This window comes from Dipodomys merriami, unplaced genomic scaffold (assembly GCF_024711535.1).
Source record: "Dipodomys merriami isolate MVZ:Mamm:240054 unplaced genomic scaffold, mDipMer1.0.p SCAF_17, whole genome shotgun sequence".
Taxonomy (NCBI): domain Eukaryota; kingdom Metazoa; phylum Chordata; class Mammalia; order Rodentia; family Heteromyidae; genus Dipodomys; species Dipodomys merriami.
In genome coordinates this window covers 8612527-8638667 of record NW_027203048.1, presented here as the reverse complement: position 1 = coordinate 8638667, position 26141 = coordinate 8612527, and the positions used below count along the sequence as shown (strand labels likewise).

General features: G+C 42.1%; 1 protein-coding gene and 1 pseudogene across 10 annotated transcripts in view; one reads left to right on the top strand and one right to left on the bottom strand.

Moving 5' to 3' along the window:
• Positions 1–26141, top strand: part of Dtnb (dystrobrevin beta) — a 197348-nt gene that overhangs the window by 13843 nt on the left and 157364 nt on the right. For all 10 annotated transcript variants that reach the window (XM_070025158.1, XM_070025160.1, XM_070025153.1 and 7 more), the window contains exons 2-4: positions 6086–6153; positions 13217–13297; positions 16194–16407. In XM_070025158.1, coding sequence (XP_069881259.1) covers positions 6087–6153; positions 13217–13297; positions 16194–16407 — 362 coding nt within the window. In that variant the 5' untranslated portion in view covers position 6086. The remainder of the gene's footprint in view (positions 1–6085; positions 6154–13216; positions 13298–16193; positions 16408–26141) is intronic.
• LOC138829004 (HLA class II histocompatibility antigen, DP beta 1 chain pseudogene) lies at positions 10916–11751 on the bottom strand (annotated as a pseudogene).

Genomic DNA, 26141 nt, shown 5'->3' with positions numbered 1-26141 from the left:
CCAGGGCCTCAGGCACGCAAGGCAAGCGCTCTACCACTGAGCCACCTTCCCAGCCCTTTGTATATTCTTCAGTGTGTTATCTGCTCAGATCTTTTAATTTTTTTCCCCTCCTTTGGACCAGTTCTAGGGCTTGAACCCAGGGCCTGGATGCTGTCCATTAGCTTTTTTGCTCAAGGCTAGTGCCATGTCTGTCTTTTTTGGTGATTAATTGGAGATAAGAGTTTCCTAGGCTTTTCTGCTCAGGCTTGCTTCAAACCAGGATCTTCAGATTTCAGTTTCCTGAGTTGGGTTACAGGTGTGAGCCACCAGTACCTGGCTTTTTTTTTTTTTTTTTTTTGGTCGGTCGTGGGGCCTGAAATCTGGGCCTGGGCACTGTCCCTCAGCTCTTCAGCTCAAGGCTAGCACTCTACCACTTGAGCCACAGCCCTGCTTCCGGCTTTTTCTGCTTATGTAGTGCTGAGGAATCGAACCCAGGGTCTCATGCATGCAAGGCAAGCACTCTACCACTGAGCTACCTTCCTAGCCTCTTAAAAAATTTTTTAACTAGACTGTGCTCTCTCTCTCTCTCTCTCTCTCTCTCTCTCTCTCTCTCTCTCTCTCTCTCTCTCTCTCTCTCTCTCTTTTGGCTTGTCTTGGGCTTGAACTTCAGGGTCTTGGGCACTGGCCCTGAGCTTCTTTTGCTCAAAGTTAGCATTCTACCACTTGAGCCACAGAGCCACTTCTGGCTTTTTGTGTTTATGTGGGACTGAGGATGATTCCCAGGGCTTTATGCATGCTAGGTAAGCACTCTACCAGTAAGCCACATTCCCAGTCCCCTCCCCCACCCCCCCTTTTTTTTTGTTGGTCATGGGGCTTGAAATCTGGGCCTGGGTGCTGCCCCTCAGCTCTTCAGCTCAAGGCTAGCTCTCTACCACTTGAGCCATAGCATCACTTCTGGTTTTCTGAATGGTTTATTGCAAATATGAATGAGTCTTACAGACTTTCCTTCCCTGGGCTGGCTTTGAACCACAATCTTCAGATCTCAGCCTCCTGAGTATCTAGGAATACAGGCATGAGCCACCAGCACCTGGCCCTTTGTTTTTTGAGACCCTTTCCATTAATTGGAATACAAGTTCTTATCAGATACATGTTCTAAAAACAGTTTCTTGCACTCTGTGATTCTCTTCATAGAATCTTGTCAGAGCAGTTAACAAGTTCAACTTGGGCTTAGGACATTCAACTGAGTCTTGTGGGAAATTCTAGTTTCAGCCTCTCAGATTTAAGATGCTTTGCTTACATTCTCATAGCTAAGCTTGTGGTCTTTATGTTTTGTAAACTGAAATCTGTGCTGTGACTCTAAGTTGGGTGGAAAGAAGCTGCTGACCACGTGTGGTGACCCATTGAAGATCAATGTTTAAATAAATATGCCTAGTGGATCTATTTCATTTTATGTCTGCAGGATGAGCTGCAGGAAAAGGAGGGTGGAGAGTTCTGAGGTCATGAGGTCATAGAATTTTATTTGTTCATTAATGTGGACAAAGATTTTTGGCAGTTAAAATGGGAAAAAAGGGTGGATATGAGAGTGATTGTGAGGAAGGAAATGGCAGGGCTTGAGTTAGCATGTGAAGGATGATAGGAGGCACTGGTTAGCTCTAGATTGTGTGGCTAAGGAAAGGCAGAGTGTCAGGAGTCCAAGTAAAAGGAAAAAGAAAGTGTTGATCTTTAAGGTCATCTTCAAGGTCAAGAGTGACAAAGGCATGTAATCCTCTGTGGTAGTAGGATTAGATTTTTGCGTGTGGAACTGTTAAAAGCACAATTACAAAGATGTAGATATTGGGGTACATAAAGTACTGGCCAAAGAAATCATTTATAATAATCTTAGTTTATATTTGACTGTGTGAGGATTTTATCTAAGATGGATTACAAGCTTGGTTGAAATGAAAAGACTTGATATCTTAATTCCCCGAGGAACTGACCTTAGACAAGGATTTGAGTGTGTGTTGTATTTTAGAGGTTATCCTAAAAACGCATAGAAGAGTAGGAAGTGAGATAGGAACTTGAAGGTAGAAAATAAGACATTTGTTGTCATACTTGTTACCAGTGTGGTAACTGGAGCTTATTCCCACTGGGAACCTTGGGAGCAGGGCAGAGCATGTGTTTCAGAGGGCTGATGCAGCTGTAGTACTTCTATACATATATCCCATCAATCATTGCTTAAGATGGTTTCTAGGGGGGTTGGGAATGTGGCTTACTGGTAGAGTGCTTGCCTAGCATGCATGACTCCCTAGGTTCCATTACTCACTACCACATAAACAGGAAAAACTGGAAGTGGTGCTGTGGCTCAAGTGGTAGAGCGCTAGCCTTGAGCAAAAGAAGATCAGAAACAGTGTCCATGTCTTGAGTTCAAGTCCCAGGACTGGCAAAAAAAAAAAAAAAAAAAGGTCGTTTCTAGGAATGGTAGGTCTATAGTATAGCAAGTTTGCTATGTGGGAACAAAATAGACATCAGAGGTTAGAGAAAGTCCCTCAGATTAATAAACAAAACACAAACCTAAAGCAGTTGCTGGTGCAGTGTACCTGGAATAGGTAAAGCCTATGGGGAGGAGGTTGTGCTTCTGACACCTTCCTTAATACCCTGCCAAACAGTTCCAGCATTTCCAACTCACTTCCTCTAGGCCATCATTTAAGCATTCTATTTCAGACTTAAATGAATTGTTCCAGCAGCTGGCTCCAGTTGTCTTTTTTTTTTTTTTTTTTTTTGGTCAGTCATGGGTCCTGAACTCTGGGCCTGGGTGCTATCCCTGAGCTCTTCAGCTCAAGTTGAGTGTTCTACCAGTTGAAGCACAGGCTATTTCTCATTTTCTGGTGGTTTATTGGAGATGAGTCTCATTGACTTTCCTGCCGGGGCTGGCTTTGAACCATGATCCTCAGATCTTTGCCTCCTGAGTAGCTAGGATTATAGGCATGAGCCACCGGTGCCTGGTGTCCAGGTGTACTTTTGAACATCAACTCCTGATTTATTAGCCAATGCCCTCATACCAACAAACTTCCTGCAAGAGGCTGGCATCCTAACCCGCAAACCAAACGGAGTAAACAACACTAAAAGCAACAATTACATGAAATTAAAAAAAAAATTCCTAAGTTGAACCTTGTCAAAATTAACTGCCCTGAAAAGATTCTTTGATGTGAATGAAAAAAGCAGAGAGTGAAAGAAACTATTTTCAGAACAATTTTTTTTTTTTGCCTGTCCTAGGGCTTGAACAGGGCTTGGGCTCTGTCCCTGAGCCTCTTGTGCTCAAGGCTAGTGCTGTATCACTTGAGCCAGCACTACTTCTGGCTTTTTCTGTTTATGTGGTACTGAGGAATTGAACTTAGAGCTTCATGCATGCTAGGCATGACGCACTCTACCACTAAGCCACATTCCAAGCTCCAGAACAAATTTTTTTTTTTTTTTTTTTTTTTTTTTTCTTTTTGGGTCCGGTCATGGGGCCTGAGCTCTGGGCCTGGGCACTGTCCCTCAGCTCTTCAGCTCAAGGCTAGCACTCTACCACTTGAGCCACAGCGCCACTTCCGGCTTTTTTCTTTTTGGTTATGTGGTGCTGAGGAATCGAACCCAGGGCCTCATGCATGCAAGGCAAGCACTCTACCACTGAGCCACCTTCCCAGCCCCTCCAGAACAAATTTTTGATGAGAGCTCATGTCCAAATTATAGAAATGATCTAGGGAAATCAACAAGAAGAAAACATGGGTTACCTTTTCTTTAGTTCTATTTTGATTTATCAGAGTTTGACAGCCTGCCTGGCTGCCTGGCTGCCTGCCTGCCTGCCTGCCTGCTTGCCTGCCTTCCTTCCTTCCTTCCTTCCTTCCTTCCTTCCTTCCTTCCTTCCTTCCTTCCTTCCTTCCTTCTTCCCTCTCTCCCTCCCTCCCTCCCTCCCTCCCTCCCTCCCTCCCTCCCTCTCTCACTCCCTCCCTCCCTCCCTCACTGTCCCCCTTCCTTCCTTCTTTTTTTTTTTGTCAGTTGTAGGGCCTGAACTCTGGGCCTGGGTGCTGTACTTCAGCTTAAGGCTAGTGCTCTACCACTTGAGCCACAATGCCACTTTCAGCTTTTTCTGCTTATGTGGTTCTGAGGAATCGAACCCAGGGCCTCCTACATGCAAGGCAAACACTTTACCACTGAGCCACCTTCCCAGCCTCTGACAGTTTTTCTTATATTGATCTTGTACACAAAATAGCTAGAGTTATTCCTAAGAATTACAATTTTGTGCAGTAATCATATTCAGTGTACACTATGTAAAAGTTGAACTATGTAATTTGAGGGTAGGAATAGGATGAGGAAAAATGGGGGAGAATGATGGAGGCAACATTGATTAAGAAGCAATGTACTCTTAATCTGACTTACAGAATTGTAATCTCCTTATAAACTACTTAATAAAATTCTTACCAAAGAAGAACTTCATTTTTGGTGGTGCTAATACAAATAGTATTGTACTTTTACTTTAAAAAATGAATTTATTATTATAAGGTGATGTACAGAGGAATCACAATTACATGAGTCAGGTAACAAGTATATTTCCTTTCATACAATGTCTTCTGTTCCCTCACTGCAGTTTTATTTTTATTTTGGCATTGCATTTAGCTTCAAATTCAACTTGTCCATTGGTAGTATTTAGGAAAGCAAAAGAATTTTGTGTTGCATCTTGCAACCTTACTGTAATTGCTTATACGTTTGAAGATTTTTTTTGGTGAATTCTTTTAAATTTTGTGTAGACAATCATGTCATCTATGAACAAAGCCAGTTTTATTTATATACCTTTGCACAAGTTTCTTTTTTTTTTTTCCCCTTCACATTTTTGACTTCTGTTGCCTTCATTATGAGATTGCCTGTTGGGTAGGTGGGAGAGAATTTAGAAGCAGAGAGGAAAGTCTGGGGAATTTTTCCCACTGTCTCTATTTCATTTCTCTTCTCTGTGAGCAAAGTAGAAGGGTTCTCCCGTATTTGCAGTGTGTCCCATAATGTTCAGTTTGGAGGTTCTGGACTTGGAGTACAAAAAAAAAATGGTCAATCTCCCATCTGTTCAGTGGTCCTTTGAATTCAGTATTCTTCCTCAGTCCACCTGCTGATGCTTACTCCAGCTTCGTTCTGATTAAACTTTATAGTTGCGTGTAGTGTCAGTGGGTAAGTTGGTATATGCTCTCTCTCACCAAGAGATTGCATCAGTCAGTCCTCTGCCACTGCTGCCGGTTGCTCCCATGAGTGAGTAACTTCCCTGGCATTTCTTGGTTAGAGTGTTCAGTCAACTGAAGGCAAATCAGCAGGTACTGAGTGCAGCTGTAAGAATATAGCAGCCTGCCTTCAGAACTGCTGGGGGTTGGTAAAGGTCATGTTAGGGAAAGGAAATCTGGGTGATGGGTGATGCAGAGGCAGCATCTACAGCCTTGATAACCACTTCCTCACTTGCCTCTTGACTGACATGTTTCTAGCATCTTTTCATAAGTTGGAATTGCCTTCCTCAATTTTTTTTTTTTTTTTGTGTGTGTGTATGTGCTGGTGGTACTGGGGTTTGAACACAGGGCATCATGCTCTCACTTGGCTTTTTCTATCATAGCTGATGCTCTACCATTTGAATCACACCTTTAGTTCCAGTTTTTTTTTTTTCTGGATAATTGTTTATAGTGTCTGGGGGATTTATCTGCCTCAGATCTCAGCTTCTTGAGTAGCTAAGAGTACAGGTGTGAGCCACTGATGTCCAGCTACAGCTTTTTATTTTAATTTCTGAAATTATACTCGCTAAGATGTTTATGTAAAAGAATAATGATAGAATCCAGGACTCTGTAAAGAAAATAATCAAATTAGAAATAAAGACAGCCTTGTGTTTTTAGCATTATAAACACATGCACAAGCTCATTTAGTCTGGATCATTTAATATTTTTAAAGGCTGTCAAATAAAAGGACAGTGATTTATCTTTTCTTTATCAGGCTCCCTCATTTTTTTGATGCTGTCTTGAAATGTACACATTTAACCTCCTTTCCTGTTAGTTTTACAACAATGGGCACTTGGTTGATTTGTCAGATTAAACAGTGGTTGATTGTGTCTTCTTGTCTCCAGGATGATCGAGGAAGGTGGGAATAAGCGGAAGACCATGGCAGAGAAGAGGCAGCTGTTTATAGAAATGCGTGAGTTTGCAGTTCTCCTGGGCTCCTCTTCCTCTTGGCCCAATGTTTATGTTGTACTTATTTATTTATTGTTGTTTGTTTTTAATGAAGTCATAGCTTTAGTCAGAAGTTTTACAGTTTGAACTTTTAGAGTGGGATGAGTAGGAGTTAAAGAATCATGGAATTGGAGGACAACCTGAAAGTATATTTTATTTTATTTTATTACTTATTTATTTATTTTATTTTAATTTAATTTTTATTTATTTATTTATTTTTATTTTTTATTTTATTTTATTATTTATTTTAATTTAATTTAATTTTAATTTATTTATTTTTATTTTTATTTTATTTTATTATTTATTTATTTATTTATTTATTTATTTATTTATTTATTTATTTATTTATTTTTGTCAGTCATGGGGCCTGAAAGCTGGGCCTGGGCGCTGTCCCTCAGCTCTTCAGCTGAAGGCGAGCACTCTACCACTTGAGCGTCAGCCCCACTTTCGGCTTTTTCTGCTTATGTGGTGCTGAGGAATCGAACCCAGGGCCTCATGCATGTAAGGCAAGCACTCCATCACTTCCCAGCCCCTAGTATGTATTTTAATTGGATTGACTTGAATTACTTCCTTAAGCAGGGTCATGGATAATAAGATAGAAATTTAACCTAAAATGAGATTTTTTTTTTTTTTTTTTTTTTTTGCTGGTCCTGGGGCTTAAACTCTGAGCTGTACCTGGGCGGCTGCTGCTTCTTCTTCTTCTTTTTTTTTTTTTTTTTGGTCAGTCGTGGGGCCTGAACTCTGGGCCTAGGTTCTGTCCTTCAGCTATTCAGCTCAAGGCAAGTGCTCTACCACTTGAGTCACAGCTCCACTTCCAGCTTTTTCTGCTTATGTGTTGCTGAGGAATTGAACCCAGGGCCTCATGCATGCAAGGCAAGCACTCTACCACCATGCCACCTTCCCAGCCTCCTGGGCTTCTTTTTTTGGTCAAGGCTAGCATTCTACCACTTGAGCCACAGGGCCACTTCTGGATTTTTCTATCCTCAGATCTCAGCTTCCTAAGTAGTTAGGACTATAGGTGTGAGCCACTAGCACCTGGCAATTTTTTTTTTTTTTGGTGGGTTGTGGGGCTTGAACTCTGGGCTTCGGCCCTGTCCCTGCACTCTTCAGCTCAAGGCGAACGCTCTACCACTTGAGACACAGTGCCACTTCTGGTTTTCTAGTGGTTTAATGGAGATAAGAGTCTCATGGACTTTCCTGCCAGGGCTGGCTTTGAACAGCTATCCTCACATCTCAGCCTCCTGAGTAGCCACCAGCGCCCAGCTAAAATTTTTGTTTCTTTAAAACATGCCATTCAATTTAGATCTCTTGGTATGACTCCATTGTTACCATGAGCTTGCAGGTGGTGGTAAGTACTTAATTAATACGTTATACAAATTACCTTTCACTAGATTTCATTCCTAAGGTAGAAGGACTAAATATTAGGATAGTAGCTAGAGATATTGATAGGAAAAAAAAGAATGAACAGTGGGACCCACTTTTAAATCTTTTAAAACTTACATTCTTGGACCAAGGGTGTGGATCAAGTAGTAGGTAGCTGGGAGGCCCTGACTTCAAACCTCAGTGCCTCCCAAAATTGACATTTATTATATTAAAAAACAAAAGCAAGGCTGGGAAGGTGGCTTAATGGTAGACTGCTTGCCTAGCATGCAGAAGCCCTGGGTTCAATTCCTCAGTACCACATACACAGAAAAAGCCAGAAGTGGCTCTGTGGCTCCTTGAGCAAAAGAAGCTCAGGAACAGAGCCCAGGACCTGAGTTCAAGCCCCAGGATTAACAAAACAAAACACCAAAAACCCCAGACAAACCAAGTGTTGGTGACTCATGCCTGTAATTTTAGCTACTCAAGAGGCTGAGATGTGAGGATTGCAGTTTGAAATGAGCCTGGGCAGGCTAGTCCATTAGACTCATCTCCAATTTGCCACCAGAAAACCAGAAGTGGATCAGTGGCTCTAAGTGGTAGAGTGCTAGTCTTGAGCACAAAAGCTCAGGGATAGCACATAGGCCCTGAGTTCAAGCTCCATGATATTAACGGGGAAAAAAAAGTCTAAACTCTTCAACATAATGGTATTACAAAATTGGTACTGCATGGGTGAAGCAGGATAGGGGAGGTAGAATCCAGCCTGGGTTAATCCTTGAGAATTCTAGAATTCTGCACATCACAGTATGAAAATCAAAGCATAAATTTCCAGGAGATGTTTACATCTCTCAATGTACACTTCTGAGCTGTACATACTTAGTCATGGGTGGCAGAGTCGTTATCCTGTCAAGTATAGACTAGAGGTGGTAGAGAAGGCATGTTGGCATAATGACTAGGTGATCTTTAAAAACTTTTGTAGTTCTGAGTCTCTAATTGCTAGTCATCTATGCCAGACACTTCCTCCACCTCACTCAACCCCAAAGAAATCAAATCACAGTATAGCTGAGTTCACATCATAAATGAGTGTTGGAGCTGATCCTCAGACCACTGTGGCTCTGAGTCCAGGCTATGCCTGGTTTGGATCTTGGTCGGTCGGTCGGTCGGTCGGTCGGTCGGTCGGTCGGTCTCTCTCTCTCTCTCTCTCTCTCTCTCTCTCTCTCTCTCTCTCTCTCTCTCTCTCTCTCTCTCTCCCCCCCCCCCCCTCTGTCATGGGTCTTGAACTTTGGGCCTGGATGCTGTCCCTGAGCTCTTCAGCTCTACTACTTGAACCACAGCACCACTTCTGGCTTTCTGGTTGTTAATTGGAGATAAGAGTTTCACAGACTTTCCTGCCCTGGCTGGATCTGAACCTTAATCCTCAGATCTCAGCCTCCAGAGTAGCTTGGATTACAGGCATGAGCCACCAGTGCCCGGCCTTGGTTCTTTCTGTTACTGTCTATATAACCTTAGGAAGTTACTCTCTGTTTCTCTGCCTAAATGTCCACATACATTCATGCTGCATTCTCACTCCCTTTTCACTCTCCCCTACCTCCCCCCAAACAAAGAAGCCCCAACAATTTCCTTGTTCTGTTTTCATAGTTGCAAACAATCTATTTTGTCAGTATTCATTCTCCTTCATCCTCTCCACTAGTCTATAGTCCTTGGGTAGGTAACTGCACCATTTTTACAGACAATTTGGCTCTGCCTTTTTTTTTTAACCCAGTACACTAGAGGGAGCCTCACCTGTTGTATTGAAGGGATGTGAGGATGGCAGACTTTTTTGTTTTGCTTTGTATTTAATGAGAATGTTTCTAATATTGCTAAGAATGATATTTGCTACAGATTTTGTGGTCTTTATAGGTTAAGAAACCTCTCTGTGTTAATTTTCTCATATTTTCCCTCTTTTTCTAGAATGCTGTGTAGCTCAGGGAGATCTATAACTCCAGATCCTCTCACTTCCTGAGTGCAGGAGTTACAGATATATAACACTCTGCCTGGCCATTTACATTATGAATGACATCATTTAAATCATGATGCTCAAAAAGCTTCAGAATTTAGATTAAGAGTGTTCAACCTGTATAGGCAGCCTCTTTATTAGTATTCTTTTTTTCCTTGGTGTCTATTTTATTGTATATTCATATTGTTATGGTAGCTTCTTTCTGGTTGGTATACCTAGTATACTAGAAATCAGTCTTTATGTCTTTCTTTTGTGTTGGCACTGGGGCTTGAACTATAGGCCCCTCAGGCTTTTCTGCTCAAGACTGGAATACTTCCACTTGAGTCACACCTTTACTTCTGGTTTTTTGCTGGCTAACTGGAGATACACATCTCTCAGCTTTGTCTTTGTAGGCTGTCTCCCTTCCCTTGCTCCCTTGCTCCCTCCCTCCTTTGCTGTGATACTGGGGTTGAACCCAGGGCCTTGAGCATGCTAGGCATTCCCAGTCCAGTCTTGGTTTTAACTGATAGGACTTCTGACTTCATCCCCGATTCCTAGGATTATTCCTACTGCTAAGAAAAAGTAAGGATATCTATTATGTTACTTCTTTGAACTAATACTTTTTGAAACTATTTTTTCTTTTTCGTCGGTCATGGGGCTTGAACTCTGGGCTTGGGCACTGTCCCTGTGCACTTCAGCTCAAGGCGAGCACTCTATTGCTTGAGCCACAGGACCACTTCCATTTTTCTGGTGGTTAATTGGAGATAAGAATCTCATGGACTTTCTTGCCTGGGATGGCTTTGAACCGCAATCTTCACATCTCAGCCTCCTGAGTAGCTAGGATTACAGGCGTGAACCGCTGGCACCTGGCTGAAACTTTTTTTTCTTAGAAATGCCTATAAACGTATTTTCAGGCAATTCCAGAAATGTTACGTGTATGAAGACTTAGTCATTTCTGCTGTTAAAACAGCACAATATAACAAAGTTATGAGGAAAGGCTTATTTGGAATCATGGTCCTAGCCCAAGGTACAGATACCATGTTTTGGTATGGTCTTCTTAGAAGGGTGCTGTGGTGGCTCAGGGCATATGTGGCACAAGATGGGAAATTCCTGTGTGTTCCTTGGGTTCTTTCTTTCTTTCTTTTTTTTTGCAGATAAGACTGTGGCATCTTATAAGAAAATAGACAAGTACACTGGAGTTTTCTTCTTTTAAAAAGGGGGTTTTATTCTTTATGGAGCTAAGTAGAAGAGAATATAGAGGCCTCAGGAGAGAAATTGGAGTGAATCAAAGAGCAAAAGTAGAAAATCAAGTTTCAAAGCAATTACTTGGCAGTGATATTTCTTTTTTTTTTTTTTTTGTCGGTCGTGGGGCTTGAACTCTGGGCCTGGGCGCTGTCCCTCAGCTCTTCAGCTCAAGGCGAGCGCTCTACCACTTGAGCTACAGCGCCACTTGGCAGCGATATTTCTTGAGGAAGGTGGGGTTTCATCCCCAAATCAGCCTCTACGACTAAAGAAACACAGAAAAATTCTTGATCCGAGGCACATCTAGTCTTTCAGTTCAGAGCAAGAACCCAACTTACCTAGGTGCTTGTGGAGCTTTCTTGGTCCTCATAGGCATAATAGTGCCCACTGTAAGAAAGATGAACCCTAGCACAACCCTCCCCAACGCCAGTCAGTGTCTTGCTTTGGGCTAAGTCAGACTGTGCCTTCCACTCCACTATGATAGGACTGTCCAGGCTGGGGTGCTCCCCATGGCAGGTGTAGATGTTTCCCTGTTGGGGGGTCGTTTCCAGCATCACCAGGATCTGGACGGTCCAGTCTCCTTAGTGGATCAGGCCTGTGGACCGTCCCCCCCCCGCAGCCTTGTCCTCCTGGTCATCTGACTTCAGTGTTGCCTGGATTGAAATCTGTCACATGGAAGACAAGCAGGTTATGGTGCTCTAGCTCTAGGGAACCCCTTTTTGGAGGGTGACACATATAATTTAGGCTGGACCCCGCACTTCAGGGTGAAGCCCTCATCCAGCTCATAGTCCTGTCTGCACACAGTGTCCACCACGGCCCACTTCTGCTCCAGGAGGTCCTTCTGGCTGTTCTAGGACTCTGCGGCCGGCCGCCCCAGCTTGGTCATGGCATGGAGTGTGCAGCATGCATACTTCTTCTGGTTGTAGATGTATCTGTTTACGTAGCGCTGTTCGCTGTTCATGTAGCTCTGTTCACATTGAATGCATAGCATTCCTGCCGTGCTTGGTACACATAATTATCTGGAGAGGGGCAGGGTGGGAGGGTGAGCATATTCACCTCCACCCCGGGACCCACACCCTGTGTCCCTGTGTGTATTTTCTGTTCTCTTTTATAAGCTACCAGTAGTCACAGGGCTCTACCTGATGACCTTATCTAATAATCACTTTTTAGTCTAAATGCTATTGTTAGATTAAGTTTATACCCTGTTAATACCTCACAGTGGGAATTAAATTTCAGCTTGAGCTTTGGAGGGGACAGTCCCTATTCAGACTGTAGCAGTCTATTAGGTCTGCAGTCTCCTCTCCTATTTCTCTTCTCTTCCTCACTCTTCTTCCTCAGTTAGATTCCTTTTTCAACTCAATACATTCACCTTGTTCCTCTCTCTCCCATTGGTTCATGGTCATCTCAATCAAATCCTATGGCTCCCAAGAGCCTGAGGAAGACTAAAGTGGGCTGTTGTACATGGGAAAGGAGCTTTCTTTCCCACTGCTTTATCCTCTCCTTGTCAGCCTGGCTTTGCTGGGTCTAAAATTGTGCCTGTTGTAGTTTGCCTAACCTTTGAGTTTATATAACATTCCAGAGATTGCTAATTTCATGTGTTTTTAACACTCAATAAGTATTCTGAAATGAAACCAAAGTATGATTTATAAATGTGTAATTTTAGGCTTTGTTCTGGTTGGCTGTGACTATGTATTCCTACCACAGACAATCATGTGTTTTCTTTTATATTTTCTGGGTGTAGACTTACTTAGACGAGTTTCTAGTCCTGACTTCTTGTCCCATGTCTCAGACAGAGACTGAGAAGCTTAGGGCTTCTCTGGGGCTCTGCATAGGACCTTCCTGATGGCCTTTCTTTATCTGTCATCTGAGCTCCCTCACAAAATGGCACCTGGGAAAGTCTGAAAGAGTGAGAACAGGGGCATTGCATGAATCATTTCTGAATTATAACTGTAAGACAGTTGCAATGTCTCAGGTGCACAGAAACCAGCTTTAGTTCTTGTTAAGGAGGAATAATGTGCTAGTAGAATATAAGCAGCTTTGGAAATAACCATTTTGACCACTTTGAGAAAAGTCCAGGACACTGAGGCTGAGAATTTAGAGAGCCTGGCCAAATACTGTTCTGTTTGTGGCCCAGCTGAGATGGAATTCAGCTTTTTTGACTCTAGTTCCCAAGTCACCCTATTCCCATTTTCTAGTCATGTAGGTTCATTCATTCAAGACAAGAGTTTCCCTTCCCTCAGAGTTTCCTTAACCTGGCAGAGGGGATAATGTAGGCAAAACCATTATCAGAATTCTTGCATATAGTAGAGGCAACTCATAACTTTTCCTCCCTCTGTTTTTGTTTGATTGGAAGGTTGTTGAATATTGTGGTAATGTAATGGAGACAGACTTCTTAGCATTGAGAAATCGAATGGTAAATCCCGTTGAACATTTTTATTTGCCCTTTTTTCAGGTGCTCAGAATTTTGATGTGATACGACTATCAACTTACAGAACAGCCTGCAAATTACGATTTGTACAAAAACGATGTAACCGTAAGTAATTTCTTGTTTCTTTGAATTAATGCTGTTATATAAAGGTAACACAACATTTTACTGTACAATACTTTAGTATATTTTAGTCATAGTGTTAGATTTCAAGTAAAGTTTTAGTATCTGAAGTATTTATCACAAAATAAACTTTGTAATAGGAAGAACTTGTCATTTTAGTCCTGTACCACTCAGAAGGTTTTAACAAGCTCCAGATCCCTACAAGTTACCATAATTAGTTTACAAGTTTGGAGGTGCATAATAAAGTTTTTTTTATTGGTTTTGTCTCCTTGTTAATATGAATGCAATGTAGAGGGGTGTGTGTGTGTGTGTGTGTGTGTGTGTGTGTGTGTGTGTGTGTGTGTGTGTGTGTGTGTGTGTGTGTGTGTGTGTGTGTGTGTGTGTGTGTGTGTGTGTGTGTGTGTGTGTGTGTGTGTGTGTGTGTGTGTGTGTGTGTGTGTGTGTGTGTGTGTGTGTGTTTGCTTGCTGGTTCTGGGGCTTGAACTCAGTGCCTGGATGCTGGCCCTGAGCTTTTTTGCTCATGGCTACTGTTCTACTGCTTGTGCCAAAGCTCTACTTCTAGCTTTTTGGTGATTAATTGGAGATAAAATCTCATGGACTTTACGAAAGCCTGTGCTGGCTTTGGACCGCAATCCTCAGATCTCAGCCTTTTGATTAGCTAGGATTATAGGCAAGAGCCACCAGCACTTAATGCAAGGTTTTGTACAAAGTTAATATAATTTATCAACTTCTGGAGGAAAAGAAAGGTTGATTTTTTTTTTTTTTTTGGTCGGTCATGGGGCTTGAACTCTGGGCCTGGGCGTTATCCCTCAGCTCTTCAGCTTAAGGCGAGTGCTCTACCACTTGAGCTACAGTGCCACTTCTGGTTTTCTGGTGGTTTATTGGAGATAGGAGTCTCACAGTCTCTCCTGCCCGGGCTGGCTTTGAACTGCGATCCTCAGATCTCAGCCTCCTGAGTAGCTAGGATTACAGGCGTGAGCCGCCAGCGCCCAGCAGAAAGGTTGATTTTTGATAATAGTGAAATAAAAATTACTTTTTAAAAATTAAGTTTAATGTATAAATATAGAAGAACCTTTTTTTTGATGGGTCATGGGGCGTGAACTTTGGGCCTGGGCACTGTCCCTCAGCTTTTTAGCTCAAGGCTAGTGCACTACCACTTGAGCCACAGCACCACTTCTGGCTTTTTCTGCTTATGTGGTGCTGAGGAATTGAACCCAGGGCCTTATGCATGCAAGGCAAGCACTCTACCACTAAGCCACCTTCCCAGCCCTAAAAGAACCTTTTCTATAAGTAATTGCTATCATGTGAATTATAAAAAATAAAGTATATATTTGTGTATTTGTAATCTTCCTTTTTTTAACTTCCATGGAGATTAACCTGGCTTATGACACAAATACTGTTCTTTCTTCATGTGTGTATGTAATCGTGAAAAACCATTTTAAATTATGGAAAAAACATTGTCTTAGGAATTGGACAAGTGCCACTGGGCACTGGTGGCTTAACTTGTAATCTTATCTGCTCAGGATAATGAGTTCTAAGGATTGTGGTTCAAAGCCAGCCCAGGAAGGAAAGTCTGTGAGCTTTTATCTTCAATTAACCATCAAAAAGCCCAAAGTGGCTGGGTGCCACTGGCTTACACCTGTAATTCTAGCTACTCAGGAGGCTGGGATCTGAGAGGATCGCAGTTTGAAGCCAGTACTGGCAGGAAAGTCCATGAGACTGTTATCTTCAGTTAAGCACCAAAAAAGCTGGAAGTTGAGCCAGGCTCAAGTGATAGAGCAAAAAAGCTCAGGAACAGCATATAGTCCCTGTGTTTGGGGCCCATGATTGGCAAAAAAAAGCCAGAAGTGCAACTTTGGCTCAGGTGATGGAGCAGTACCAGCCTTGAGCGGAAAAAGCTTAGGAATAGTCCCTAGGCCCTTAGTTCAAGTCTCAGTACTGTTTATATGCACATGCATGCACACACAGAATTGAAAAACTTCACTTTGAGACTTAGTTTTGATATTTATTATAAATAAGTGATATGAGCATACTTTTACATCTGATAACTCTTGTTAGACTTTTAAGTCTTAAAGTTTTCTACCTTAAATTTCTCTCCAAAGAGATTATCATGTCACTCTAGGTCGAAGTTATGTCTTTCTTCATGATTTCCTAAAGCATTATTTTTCAAATTATGCATTATGATCCATTAATATTTCATAAAACCATTTAGGTAGGCTGTAGCCATAATTTAAAGCATGTAACACAAGAGAAGAAAGTACCAAAATGGAGCCTATGTGGTTAACAAAAGTGTTTTTGTGGAACTTCATTATATCTACATATATGCACACACATACATGTGTGTGACACATGCATGTACATATATGTACACAAATGTAGTCGAGTATGTATGTGTGTGTGTGATGATTTCAATATATTTCTGTGGGTTGTGGCCAAAATGTTTGAAAATCAGTTAGGGCAACCCTTGCTTATAAACTTCTCCTAATTTTTGGGAGACAGTAGTTTATGTATGGAGTGGCTGGGAGCCTGAACTATGCTAGTGGTATTAGTAATATAAAGCAAAAAATGCATTGCTCTAAATTTTTAGTTGTTGGTCATTGGAACAGTGACCATTACTTTATTTGTTTAAAATTACAAATGTGATCTACCACACCCAGCTGTCTGTCTGTCTGTCTGTCTGTCTGTCTGTCTGTCTGTCTGTCTGTCTGTCTATTCATCCATTTTACAGTGCTGAAGATTGAACCCAAGGCCTTGTGAGTGCTAGTCAAGGCCTTTCTTTACTTTAAACTTATTTACCCATTGTTAAATTTAGGTGTTCAGTTATGCGCCATACTTTAAGCTGGCTTAAACTTTAAGATGGCTTATTTTCTTTTTGCCATAGTTCATCTTGTTGATATCTGGAACATGATTGAAGCCTTCCGAGACAATGGCCTTAATACACTGGACCATACCACTGAGATCAGTGTGTCCCGCCTCGAAACTGTCATCTCCTCCATCTACTATCAGTTGAACAAGCGCCTTCCTTCTACTCACCAAATCAGCGTGGAGCAGTCCATCAGTCTCCTCCTCAACTTCATGATTGCTGCATATGACAGGCCAGTACCATACATGTTCACTTCATGTTCAGAATATCCATCTCTCATCACTATTCTCTCATACGCTCTGCTTAGGTAGTCAACCTAGAGCCAGTGCTAAAACAGATTTCTCAGTTTGAGTCCTTTTCAAAGACTGGTAAGCAGTGACTGTTGTGGATGTGTCACACATTTAAGCTCTGTGACATTCTGAATAATCACAGCTCCTGAGACATAATGCTTGGTTAAGTTATAGGAACTCACTAAAGCTGTCCTCTTTCCAGTGGATTTCATCTAAGTTTTTAATGTGATTAGAAGCTTTCTAGATGACTTTAAGACTAACCTTTCACTATTGTATAGCATCAAAGCCATGTAGACCTTTGGACTACAGCATTTGTTTTCTCTTTATGAATATTTAGGAACCTACCTTTTTTAAATTAGATTTTTTTCAATTGTTATTTTAAAGGTGATTTCTAGAAGGGTTATAGTTACATAACTCAGGTAAAGAGTACATTTCTTTATGGACATTGTCACTCCTTCCCTCCCTCTCCCAGTTTCTCCTCCGCTCATCCTCAAGGAACCTTTCTTAAAATATTTTTTTCCAGTCCTTGGGCTTGAACTCAGGACCTGGGCACTGTCCCTGAGCTGCTTTTGCTCAAGGCTAGCATTCTATCACTTGAGCCACAGTGCCACTTCCATGCATGAACCCAGGGCTTCATACATGCTAGGCAAACACTCTACCACTAAGCCATGTACATCCCCAGCACTCTTAAAAAAATTTTTTTTTTTTTGGGTCCGGTCGTGGGCCTGAACTCTGGGCCTGGGCACTGTCCTTTAGCTCTTCAGCTCAAGGATAGCGCTCTACCACTTGAGCTACCTCTGGCTTTTTTCTTTTTGCTTATGTGGTGCTGAGGAATTGAACCCAGGGCCTCAGGCATGCAAGGTAAGCGCTATACCACTGAGCCACCTTTCTAGCCCCTCTTAAAATCTTTTTTTTTTTTTTTTGTCGGTCATGGGGCTTGAACTCTGGGCTTGGGCACTGTCCCTCAGCTCTTCAGCTCAAGGTGAGCGCTCTACCACTTGAGCTACAGCGCCACTTCCGGTTTTCTAGTGGTTTATTGGAGATAGGAGTCTCACGGTCTTTCCTGCCCGGGCTGGCTTTGAACCGCGATTCTCAGATCTCAGCCTCCTGAGTAGCTAGGATTACAGGCGTGAGCCACCGGCGCCCGGCCCCCTCTTAAAATCTTTTAATGAAGAACCTTACAACAAGAAAAGAACTGTTTAAATGTACCTCAAGTCAAAATGGGAATCATTTTCTATATTTGTAGTCATAAAGTTAGTATAGTAAAAAAAATAAAACCAAGGGAACCCAAGAAGGATAAAAACCTTGAGGATAAGGAGTTCATTTCTAATTCCTTCTATTTGGTTGGCCATTTGGTCTGAATGGATTAATTTCTCTGCTTTTCTCTCTACAGAGGAGAAAAAATATGTGTGACTTCATTCACTTGTAAAATGCTATTAGTTATATCGTATACTAGTGACAAGTGTGCGAATTAGTGACAAAACTGTAGCTGTGTTCAAGGGATGGATGAGAATGTTCAAAGGGTGACATTCATTAAGACTCACTGAATTTGTAAACTGCTTTGTTGAATGTCAGTTCCTCTGTACAACTACTTAAAAATAATAAAAATTAGTTGGGTGCTAGTACCACATGTCTGTACTCCTAGCTACTTAGAAGGCTAAGATCTGAAGAGTGTGGTTGCAAGCCAGTTGGGGCAGAAAAGTCCCTGTGAGACTCTTAGCTACAGTAATTAACAACTCAAAAACCAGAAGTGATAGTAGAATGCTAGGTTTGAGCAAAAGAGCTCAGGGACAGTACTCAGGCCCTAAGTTCAAGCATCACAGTTGACCCCCTACCCCCCAAAATAAAAATATTTTATCTCTAACTTTGTCAACAAAGTTAAAATTCATGACATGTTTATATTATTAAATTGGATATTATGTCCATTTAATGGAAAATTATCTAAAGAAATTTGAACTTTTATGGCTGATCATGGTGATACATGCCTACAGGAGGCAGAGATTGGGAGGATCATGGTTTGAGGCCAGCTTCCAGAAAAGGTTTGTGAGACAACTTGGAATGTTGGTACAAGCCTGTAATCTAAGCTATATGGAAGATCTGGGTAGAAGATTGGGATGTTAGGCCTGTCTGTCAAAAAGCATGAGACAAGCCGGGCACTGGTGGCTCATGCCTGTAATCTTAGCTACTCAGGAGGCTGAGATCTGAGGAACTGGGGTCAAAGCCAGCCCAGGCAGGAAAGTCCATGAGTCTCTTATCTCCAATAAATCACTAGAAAACTGGAAGTGGCACTGTGGCTCAAGCGATAGAGCACTCGCCTTGAGCTGAAGAACACAGGGACAGTACTCAGGCCCAGAGTTCAAGCCCCACGACCAAAAACAACAAAAAGAAACATGAGACATATCTGAGAAATTACGACAAAAAGGGCTGGGGCATGGCTCAACTGGTAGAGCACCTACCTATTAAATATTAGGTTGAGTTCAGACCTCAGCACAATTAAGAAAAAAACTGAATTTTTATTATGAGCGTATACAAGACATGTAAATCCCAGAAGTCTACTGCCATTTTTAAATTAGGTTAATGAAGCCATAGGTTAATTTTATGCTAATTAAGAAATGACTCTTTAAATCCAAAAATCTTAGCAAAAGTTACTATTTTGTGTCAAGGAGCACCTAATCTTGGTACTGATCCATGGAGTCAGTCAGGCTTCACAATTCAGATTAATTCAAGAAGCAATTATTAGCTGGGATGGTACCTCAAATCTCTAATCTTAGCTATTTGGGAGGTAGACATCATGGGATCATGGTTGGAGCAGAAAGAAATGCATCAGCCGGATGCCAGTGGCTCAAGCCTAAGATCCTAGCTACTCAGGAGGCTGAAATCTGAGGATCTCATTTTGAAGCCAGCCTGGGCAGGAAAGTTCATGAGACTCTTATCTCCAATAAACAATAAACTACCCCCCCCCCGCCCTGCCCCGAAAAAAAAAAAAGCTGGAAGTGGAGCTCTGACTCAAGTGGTAGAGTGCTAGCCTTGAGTAACAAAATAAGCTCAGGGATAGTGCCTAGGCCTTGAATTCAAGTTCCAGGACTGGACAGAAAAAAAGAAATGCATAAAAGACTCCATATTAGTCAGTGGCTGGTCACAAAAGTGCATGCCTGTCATCTCCAGTGATATGGGGAAGAACAGTAGGATGATTGCAGCCCAGGCATAAAATGAGACCCTTTTGTGAAAATACTCATTGCAAAAAGGGACTGGAGGTATAATTCAAGTAGCAGTTGACTGCTTTGCAAGCATGAGACCCTGACTAATCCCTAGTGCTTCCAAAAAAGGAAAAAAAAAAGAGAAGCATTTGTTAAAGTCAGAAATAAAAATGATGTTACTAAAACATAAGCAGGAATTAAAAACTTATATTCAATAATCATATCAAATAAGTAGCTGTACTGCCTTAGTCCTTTTGGGCTTCTGTAACAAAATAGAATAAAGTGAATGTGTGTCTGGCCTACTTGGCTCATAGACAACACTTGGTAGGAGGGGTAAGGGGTCTCTGAGGCCTCTCTTATAAAAGCACTGTTCTTATTCATGAGGATTCTTCATCCCGTTACCTTGAGGTTATGATTTAACACAAAAATTCTGAAGGTACAAAAACACCCAGACCAAGCTGGGTGCTGGTAGTTCATGCCTGTAATCCTAGCTACTCAGGATCTGAGTAGCCAGATCTGAGAATCATGGTTCCAAGCCAGTCTGGGCAGGAATGTCTGTGAGACTCTTGTCTCCAATAAACTACTCAGAAAAAAGCTGGCAGTGGCGTTGTGGCTCAAGTGGGAGTGCTAGGCCTGAACAAAAGAAGTTTAGGGACAGCACACAGGCCCTGAGTTCAAGCCCCAGGACCAACAAAAAAAACACCAGGCTGGTGCTGGTGGCTCACGCCTGTAATCCTAGCTTCTCAGGAGGCTGAGATTTGAGGATCGCAGTTCAAAGCTAGCCCGAGCAGGAAAGTCTGTGAGACTCTTATCTCCAATAAAAACCACTAGAAAACTGGAAGTGGCGCTGTGGCTCAAGCGGTAGAGCACTTGCCTTGAGCTGAAGAGCTGAGGGACAGTGGCCAATCCCAGAGTTCAGGCCCCACAATGGACAAAAAAGAAAACAAAAACAAACAAAAAAACTCCCACCACCCTGCCTACCCCACCCTCATCCAGACCATAGCATATGGCTACAGAATGAAGGAGGAGGAGGAGGGAAAAACTGGCGGGAGGGAGAACAGAGAGACCAGATCCAGATCTAGGAGCAGAAGTTGCACAGATGTCCTGGGGTGTGTGTAGAGAAAGCATACCAAAAAAGAGACAAAGAGAATCAGCTGCACAGTCAGATGAAGGCAAATGAGTCGATAAGCACACTAACGAACCAGAGGCGCAAACTGACAGTAACGAGTGTGGACCTCAAGGGTAGGTGTGGTGATTTTCAAGTCTGTATCTTTAAAACTTTGACATCAATGCCAAAATACACTGTCATTTCTTTATTAGCCTTGAAATCTGTATATGATAGGAACTTGTCTAGCTTTCTAGAAATTTCAAAATGGACAGAAAAGAAGATCTGGTCATCAGAATTTTGTTTTTGAAAATCAGAGAACATTTTGTTAAATACTTCAAATATTAGGATTAATATTTTCTTTCATTATTTTGTACCAATACTGGGACTTGAACTCAGAACCTGGGTGCTGTCTCTGAGCTTTTTTTTTTTTTTTTTTTTTTTTTTTTGTTTTTTTTTTTTTTCTCTGAGCTTTTTTTGCTCAAGGGTCAAGGGTATTGTTCTACCACTTGAGCCGTAGCTCTACTTCTGGCTTTGGGGTAGTTAATTGGAGATAAAAGTCTTATGTGGACTTTCCTGCCTGGGCTGGCTTTGAACTGTAATATTTTTAAATCTCAGCCTCCTGAGAAGTTAGGATTTAGAGGTATAAGCTACTGGAGCCTGGCAAGATTTTTGTTGTTGTTGTTGTCCTTAAGAAATGAAAAAAGAAATAATTTTTCCAGTCTGTTAGTCATTTTTTGACTCTTCCCTCCTCACCCCCCAAGCCAATGAGGTAAGTAGGAGTCTAGAGAAACTTCTTTTTTTTTTTTTTTTTTTGTCGGTTGTGGGGCTTGAACTCTGGGCCTGGGCGTTGTCCCTCAGCTCTTCAGCTCAAGGTGAGCGCTCTACCACTTGAGCTACAGCACCACTTCCGGTTTTCTGGTGGTTTATTGGAGATAGGAGTCTCATGGTCTTTCTTGCCCGGGCTGGCTTTGAACCGCGATCCTCAGATCTCAGCCTCCTGAGTAGCTAGGATTACAGGCGTGAGCCACCAGCGCCCGGCTAGAGAAACTTCTTAACTCCACTGTAGTCTGATTAAGTCACTCCTCTCATCATGTAACTTCCTGCTACAGAAACTTCAAAGGTTTGTCAATTAAGCTTCTTCTCCTCAGTGGCCCTGACTATGCCAGTCCTTAACCTCTGTCACACCTACCTCTAAGTAAGCCCCTCTAGACCCTTCTCTGTTTTTCCAGTATGATGTGCCCATTTCTCCCTCTGCATTTCCCTTTCCCCTAACCCCAGCCCTACCCAGCTGCCTGGGCTTACCCAGTCTCTTTTTTCCTCTTCAGTTCAAATCTTTTATCTCTCTCAAGGTTCCCCTTTTTTATCTGTATTGTAGTCAGCCCTCTTATCATCAGAACCATTTTCAACCCTTTGATGACCTACAGATCTTGTCTGTGTTGTTATTTTACCTTCCAGTCCTCTGATGTTCTAAACTGCTTTAGAAGTCTACAAATAAGACTGGAAGTCTATGAGAGCAGAGACTTGCTTTATATTTGAATCCTTCCCTCCCTCCCTCCCTCCCTCCCTCCCTCCCTCCCTCCCTCCCTCCCTCCCTCCCTCCCTTCTTTCTTGCTTTCTCTCTCTCTTGCTTTCCTGCTAGTTCTCTCTGTCTCTCCTCTCCCCTCCCCTCCCCTCCCCTCCCCTCTCCTTCTGCCAGTCTTGGGGCTTGAACTCAGGGCCTGGGCACTGTCCCTGAGCTGCTTTTGCTCAAGGCTAGCATTCTATCACTTGAGAGCTACTTCCAGCTTTTTCTGTTTAAGTAGTATTGAGAAATGGAACCCAGGGCTTCATGCATGCTAGGCAAGCACTCTACCACTAAGCCATATTCCCAGTTCTTTTTGAATTCTTTAATGAGTAAGAACTGAATTCTTGTTGTTTTTTTTTTGGGGGGGGGGTTCAGTCATGGGGCCTGAACTCTGGGCCTGGGTGCTGTCCCTCAGCTCTTCAGCTCAAGGCTTGCGCTCTACCACTTGAGCAACAGCGCCACTTCCGGCTTTTTTCTTTTTGCTTATGTGGTGCTGAGGAATCGAACCCAGGGCCTTAGGCATGCAAGGCAAGCGCTCTACCACTGAGCCACCTTCCCAGCCCAGAACTGAATTCTTAATGAATGTCTGTAAGGTTGAGAGAGGAAGCAGCAGGCATTCTGATTGTAACAAAACTAGATATTCTGAGTTGATTTTACTTGATTAAACTGCTGGACATTTTTGCCAACTAGATCATTGATTTGCAGTTGATTATTGCATAATCCATCTCCTGTGATGTTTCATAAATTAATATTAATTGGAAAAATATGTTTTTGAAAACCAAAGAGAAATACTCTTATTCCTGGTAGCAATATGTGGTAATTGTTCTGGTAAGAATGTTTCTAAAGTGGAACTCTATTTTCATTGAAGTATTCATTTATGGCTGGCAACCTCTACAATTGTTTGTTAATGCTGTAGAAACAGCTTGTTGTCTTAAGTAAAAAATGTCACCCATAGTCTTGAATTTATTTGAATCACAAACTGTGTGTGTGTGTGTGTGTGTGTGTGTGTGTGAGAGAGAGAGAGAGAGAGAGAGAGAGAGAGAGAGAGAGAGAGAGAGAGAGAGAGAGAGAGAGAGAGATAACGAGAGCGAGCGAGCATGTGTGCATGCTGCACTGGGACCTGAACTCAGAACCTTAAGATTTTGCTTGGCTTTTTCAGCTCAAGGCTGGTACTCTACCACTTGAACTATATCTCTGCTTGCAGAATATCAAACCTATGTGGTCTGGGATAGCCAAGAAAAGTTGTGTAGATTAAATTAGTTTGAATAGCAAAAGATAAGCAGAATATGAGACTTCATTCTGTTGAAATGAGTTCTTCCCTGTCAGAGGGCACAGTACCTGTGTATTAGAACAGTGTCTATTCACAGTGACTCACTGTCTGCCTAGTTTGGCGTGGAGCTAAGACAGGTATTTTCACAAGGACTGTCTTTAGCAGTCATGTGCATAGTTTATTGTCAGTCTGTGAAATGATAGGTCTGTGGATATGAATCATGGGGAGTAGTCTTGCTCCTTGTGGGGAATTGTGTACCCTGCAGGGCTTTGGTGAGTGAGGTTCAAAAAGCAAGTTTATTTACTCCATTATTCTCAACAAATATTACCTGGTTCATCCTTTCATTTAGCATCTTTAGAAAGTAGTTAATATTCACTGGTCATTGTGTTACTTTTTGAAAAAATTTATTGTAAGGGTGATGTACAGAAGGGTTATAGTTATATAAGGTAAATGAGTACTTTTCTTTATGAACAGTATTACCCCCTTCATTTCCTCCTGCTCTTCTCCTCATCCTTTTTTTCTTTTTGGTACAGGTCTTGGGGTTTGACATTGGCCTGGGGCTGTCCCTGAGATTTTGTACTCAAGACTAGCTAGTCATTTGAGCTATGACTCCACTTTCAGCCTTTTTGGTGGTTAATTGGAGATAAGAGTTTTATGTACTCCTGCCCTGGCTGGCTTTGAAACATAGTCCTCAGCTCTCAGCATTCTGAAGAGCTAGGATTACAGGCATGAGCCACAGATGCCTGGCCCATTGTGTTTCTTTCTTTCTTTTTTTTTTTTTGTGGTTTGTGTGGCTTGAACTCCAGGCCTCGGTGCTGTTCCTGAGGTCTTCAGCTCAAGGCCAGCCCTCTACCACTTGAGCCACAGCACCACTTCCAGTTTTCTGGTGATTAATTGGAGATAAGAGTCTGGTAGTCGGGTGCCAGTGGCTCATGCCTATAATCCTAGCTACTCAGGAGCCTGAGATATCAGGATTTCGGTTCAAAACCAGTCTGGGCAGGAAAGTCTGTGAGACTCTTATCTCCAATAAACCACTAGAAAACCGGAAGTGGCACTGTGGCTCAAGCGGTAGAGCGCTCTCCTTGAGCTGAAGAGCGCAGGGACAGTGCCCAAGCCCAGAGTTCAAGCCCCACGGCCAACCAAAAAAAAAAAAAAAAGGAGTCTCATGACTTTCTTGCCTGGGCTGGATTTGAACTGTGGATCCTCAGATCTCAACCTCCTGAGTAGGTAGAATTACAGGCATGGGCAGCCAGTGCCTGGTGAAAGGCCAGATTTTTAAGTGAGTTATATTATTTTTGATGAATCCAGGTTAAGTAAACAACATTTTCTAAATCTTGCTTGAAGAAAATTGATTCTGGTAGGAACTTGTACTTGATTTTGGAAGTAATAAAAATGTGCATGTTTGTGACATTAGATCTGCCTTGACTATGTCACTTGACCAATATATATCAGATAATTTCAAATGTTTGGTGGGATGGGCCAAGAATGAAATTTTCCAAGATGAACGAATCAAATTGTGGGGTAACAGATAAGTTTACTGCAGAGAGAGAGAGAGAGAGAGAGAGAGAGAGAGAGAGAGAGAGAGAGAGAGAGAGAGAGAGAGAGAGAGAGAGAGAGAGAGAGAGAGTCCCTAAGCAAGAATGGTGGAACTCTAAAGAAACATTAGAAAAGTGAATAAACAAATTTCTTGTGCTATGTTTGGGGCCAGTTAACTGTATAGCAAGCTGCAGTAAGCTTAAAGTAGACAGGAGTTTCAGTGCCAAGAAAAGCATCTACAGCAAAGAAATCAGTGCTGAATTTTGGCTTATGGGGGAAATGGAGAGGGAGAAGTGAAAAAAAATCACATAACCTGAGGAAGTAGGATTTTAAGAATACCCCTTTACCTATTTTGTTGGTTCTTATATTTAGATATTAAAATAGCTATCTTTTATATTCATATTTAATTTTTTTTGACAGTCCTTGGGCTTAAACTCTGGGCTTGGGTCCTGTCCCTGAGCCTCTTTGTGCTCCAGGCTAGCACTCAACCACTTGAGCTACAGTGCCACTTCTGGACTTTTCTGAGTAGTATACTGGAGATTGGTCTTTGACTTTTCTGCCCAGGCTGGCTTTTGTTGATCTGCGACTTCATATCTCAGCCTCCCAAGTAGCTAAGATTATAGGTGTGAGTCACTGGCGCCTGACTGTTTGATTTTACATATATTTGTACTTGTTTTCCTGCTTTCCTTTTGAAGTATGTGAATAGGCCTTTTGATAGAAACTATGTATCCACAATTGTAAATGATGGCATGCAGAATAAGTGTAGAAAATTGGTTCACAATTAAAGTCTTAAGTTTAGATCCCATCCTTGGGATGTACAATTACATAACTTAAAGATTATTAAACCTGAGGACTCAGCATTTCTGGTCTGTAAGTTCACCTCCCTCACATTTATTATGATCTTTAATCTCAAATATTTAATCATCTCTTTTTTTTGGGGGGGTCGGTATTGGGGCTTGCACTCTGGGCCTGGAATGCTGTCTTTGAGTGCTTCAGTTCAA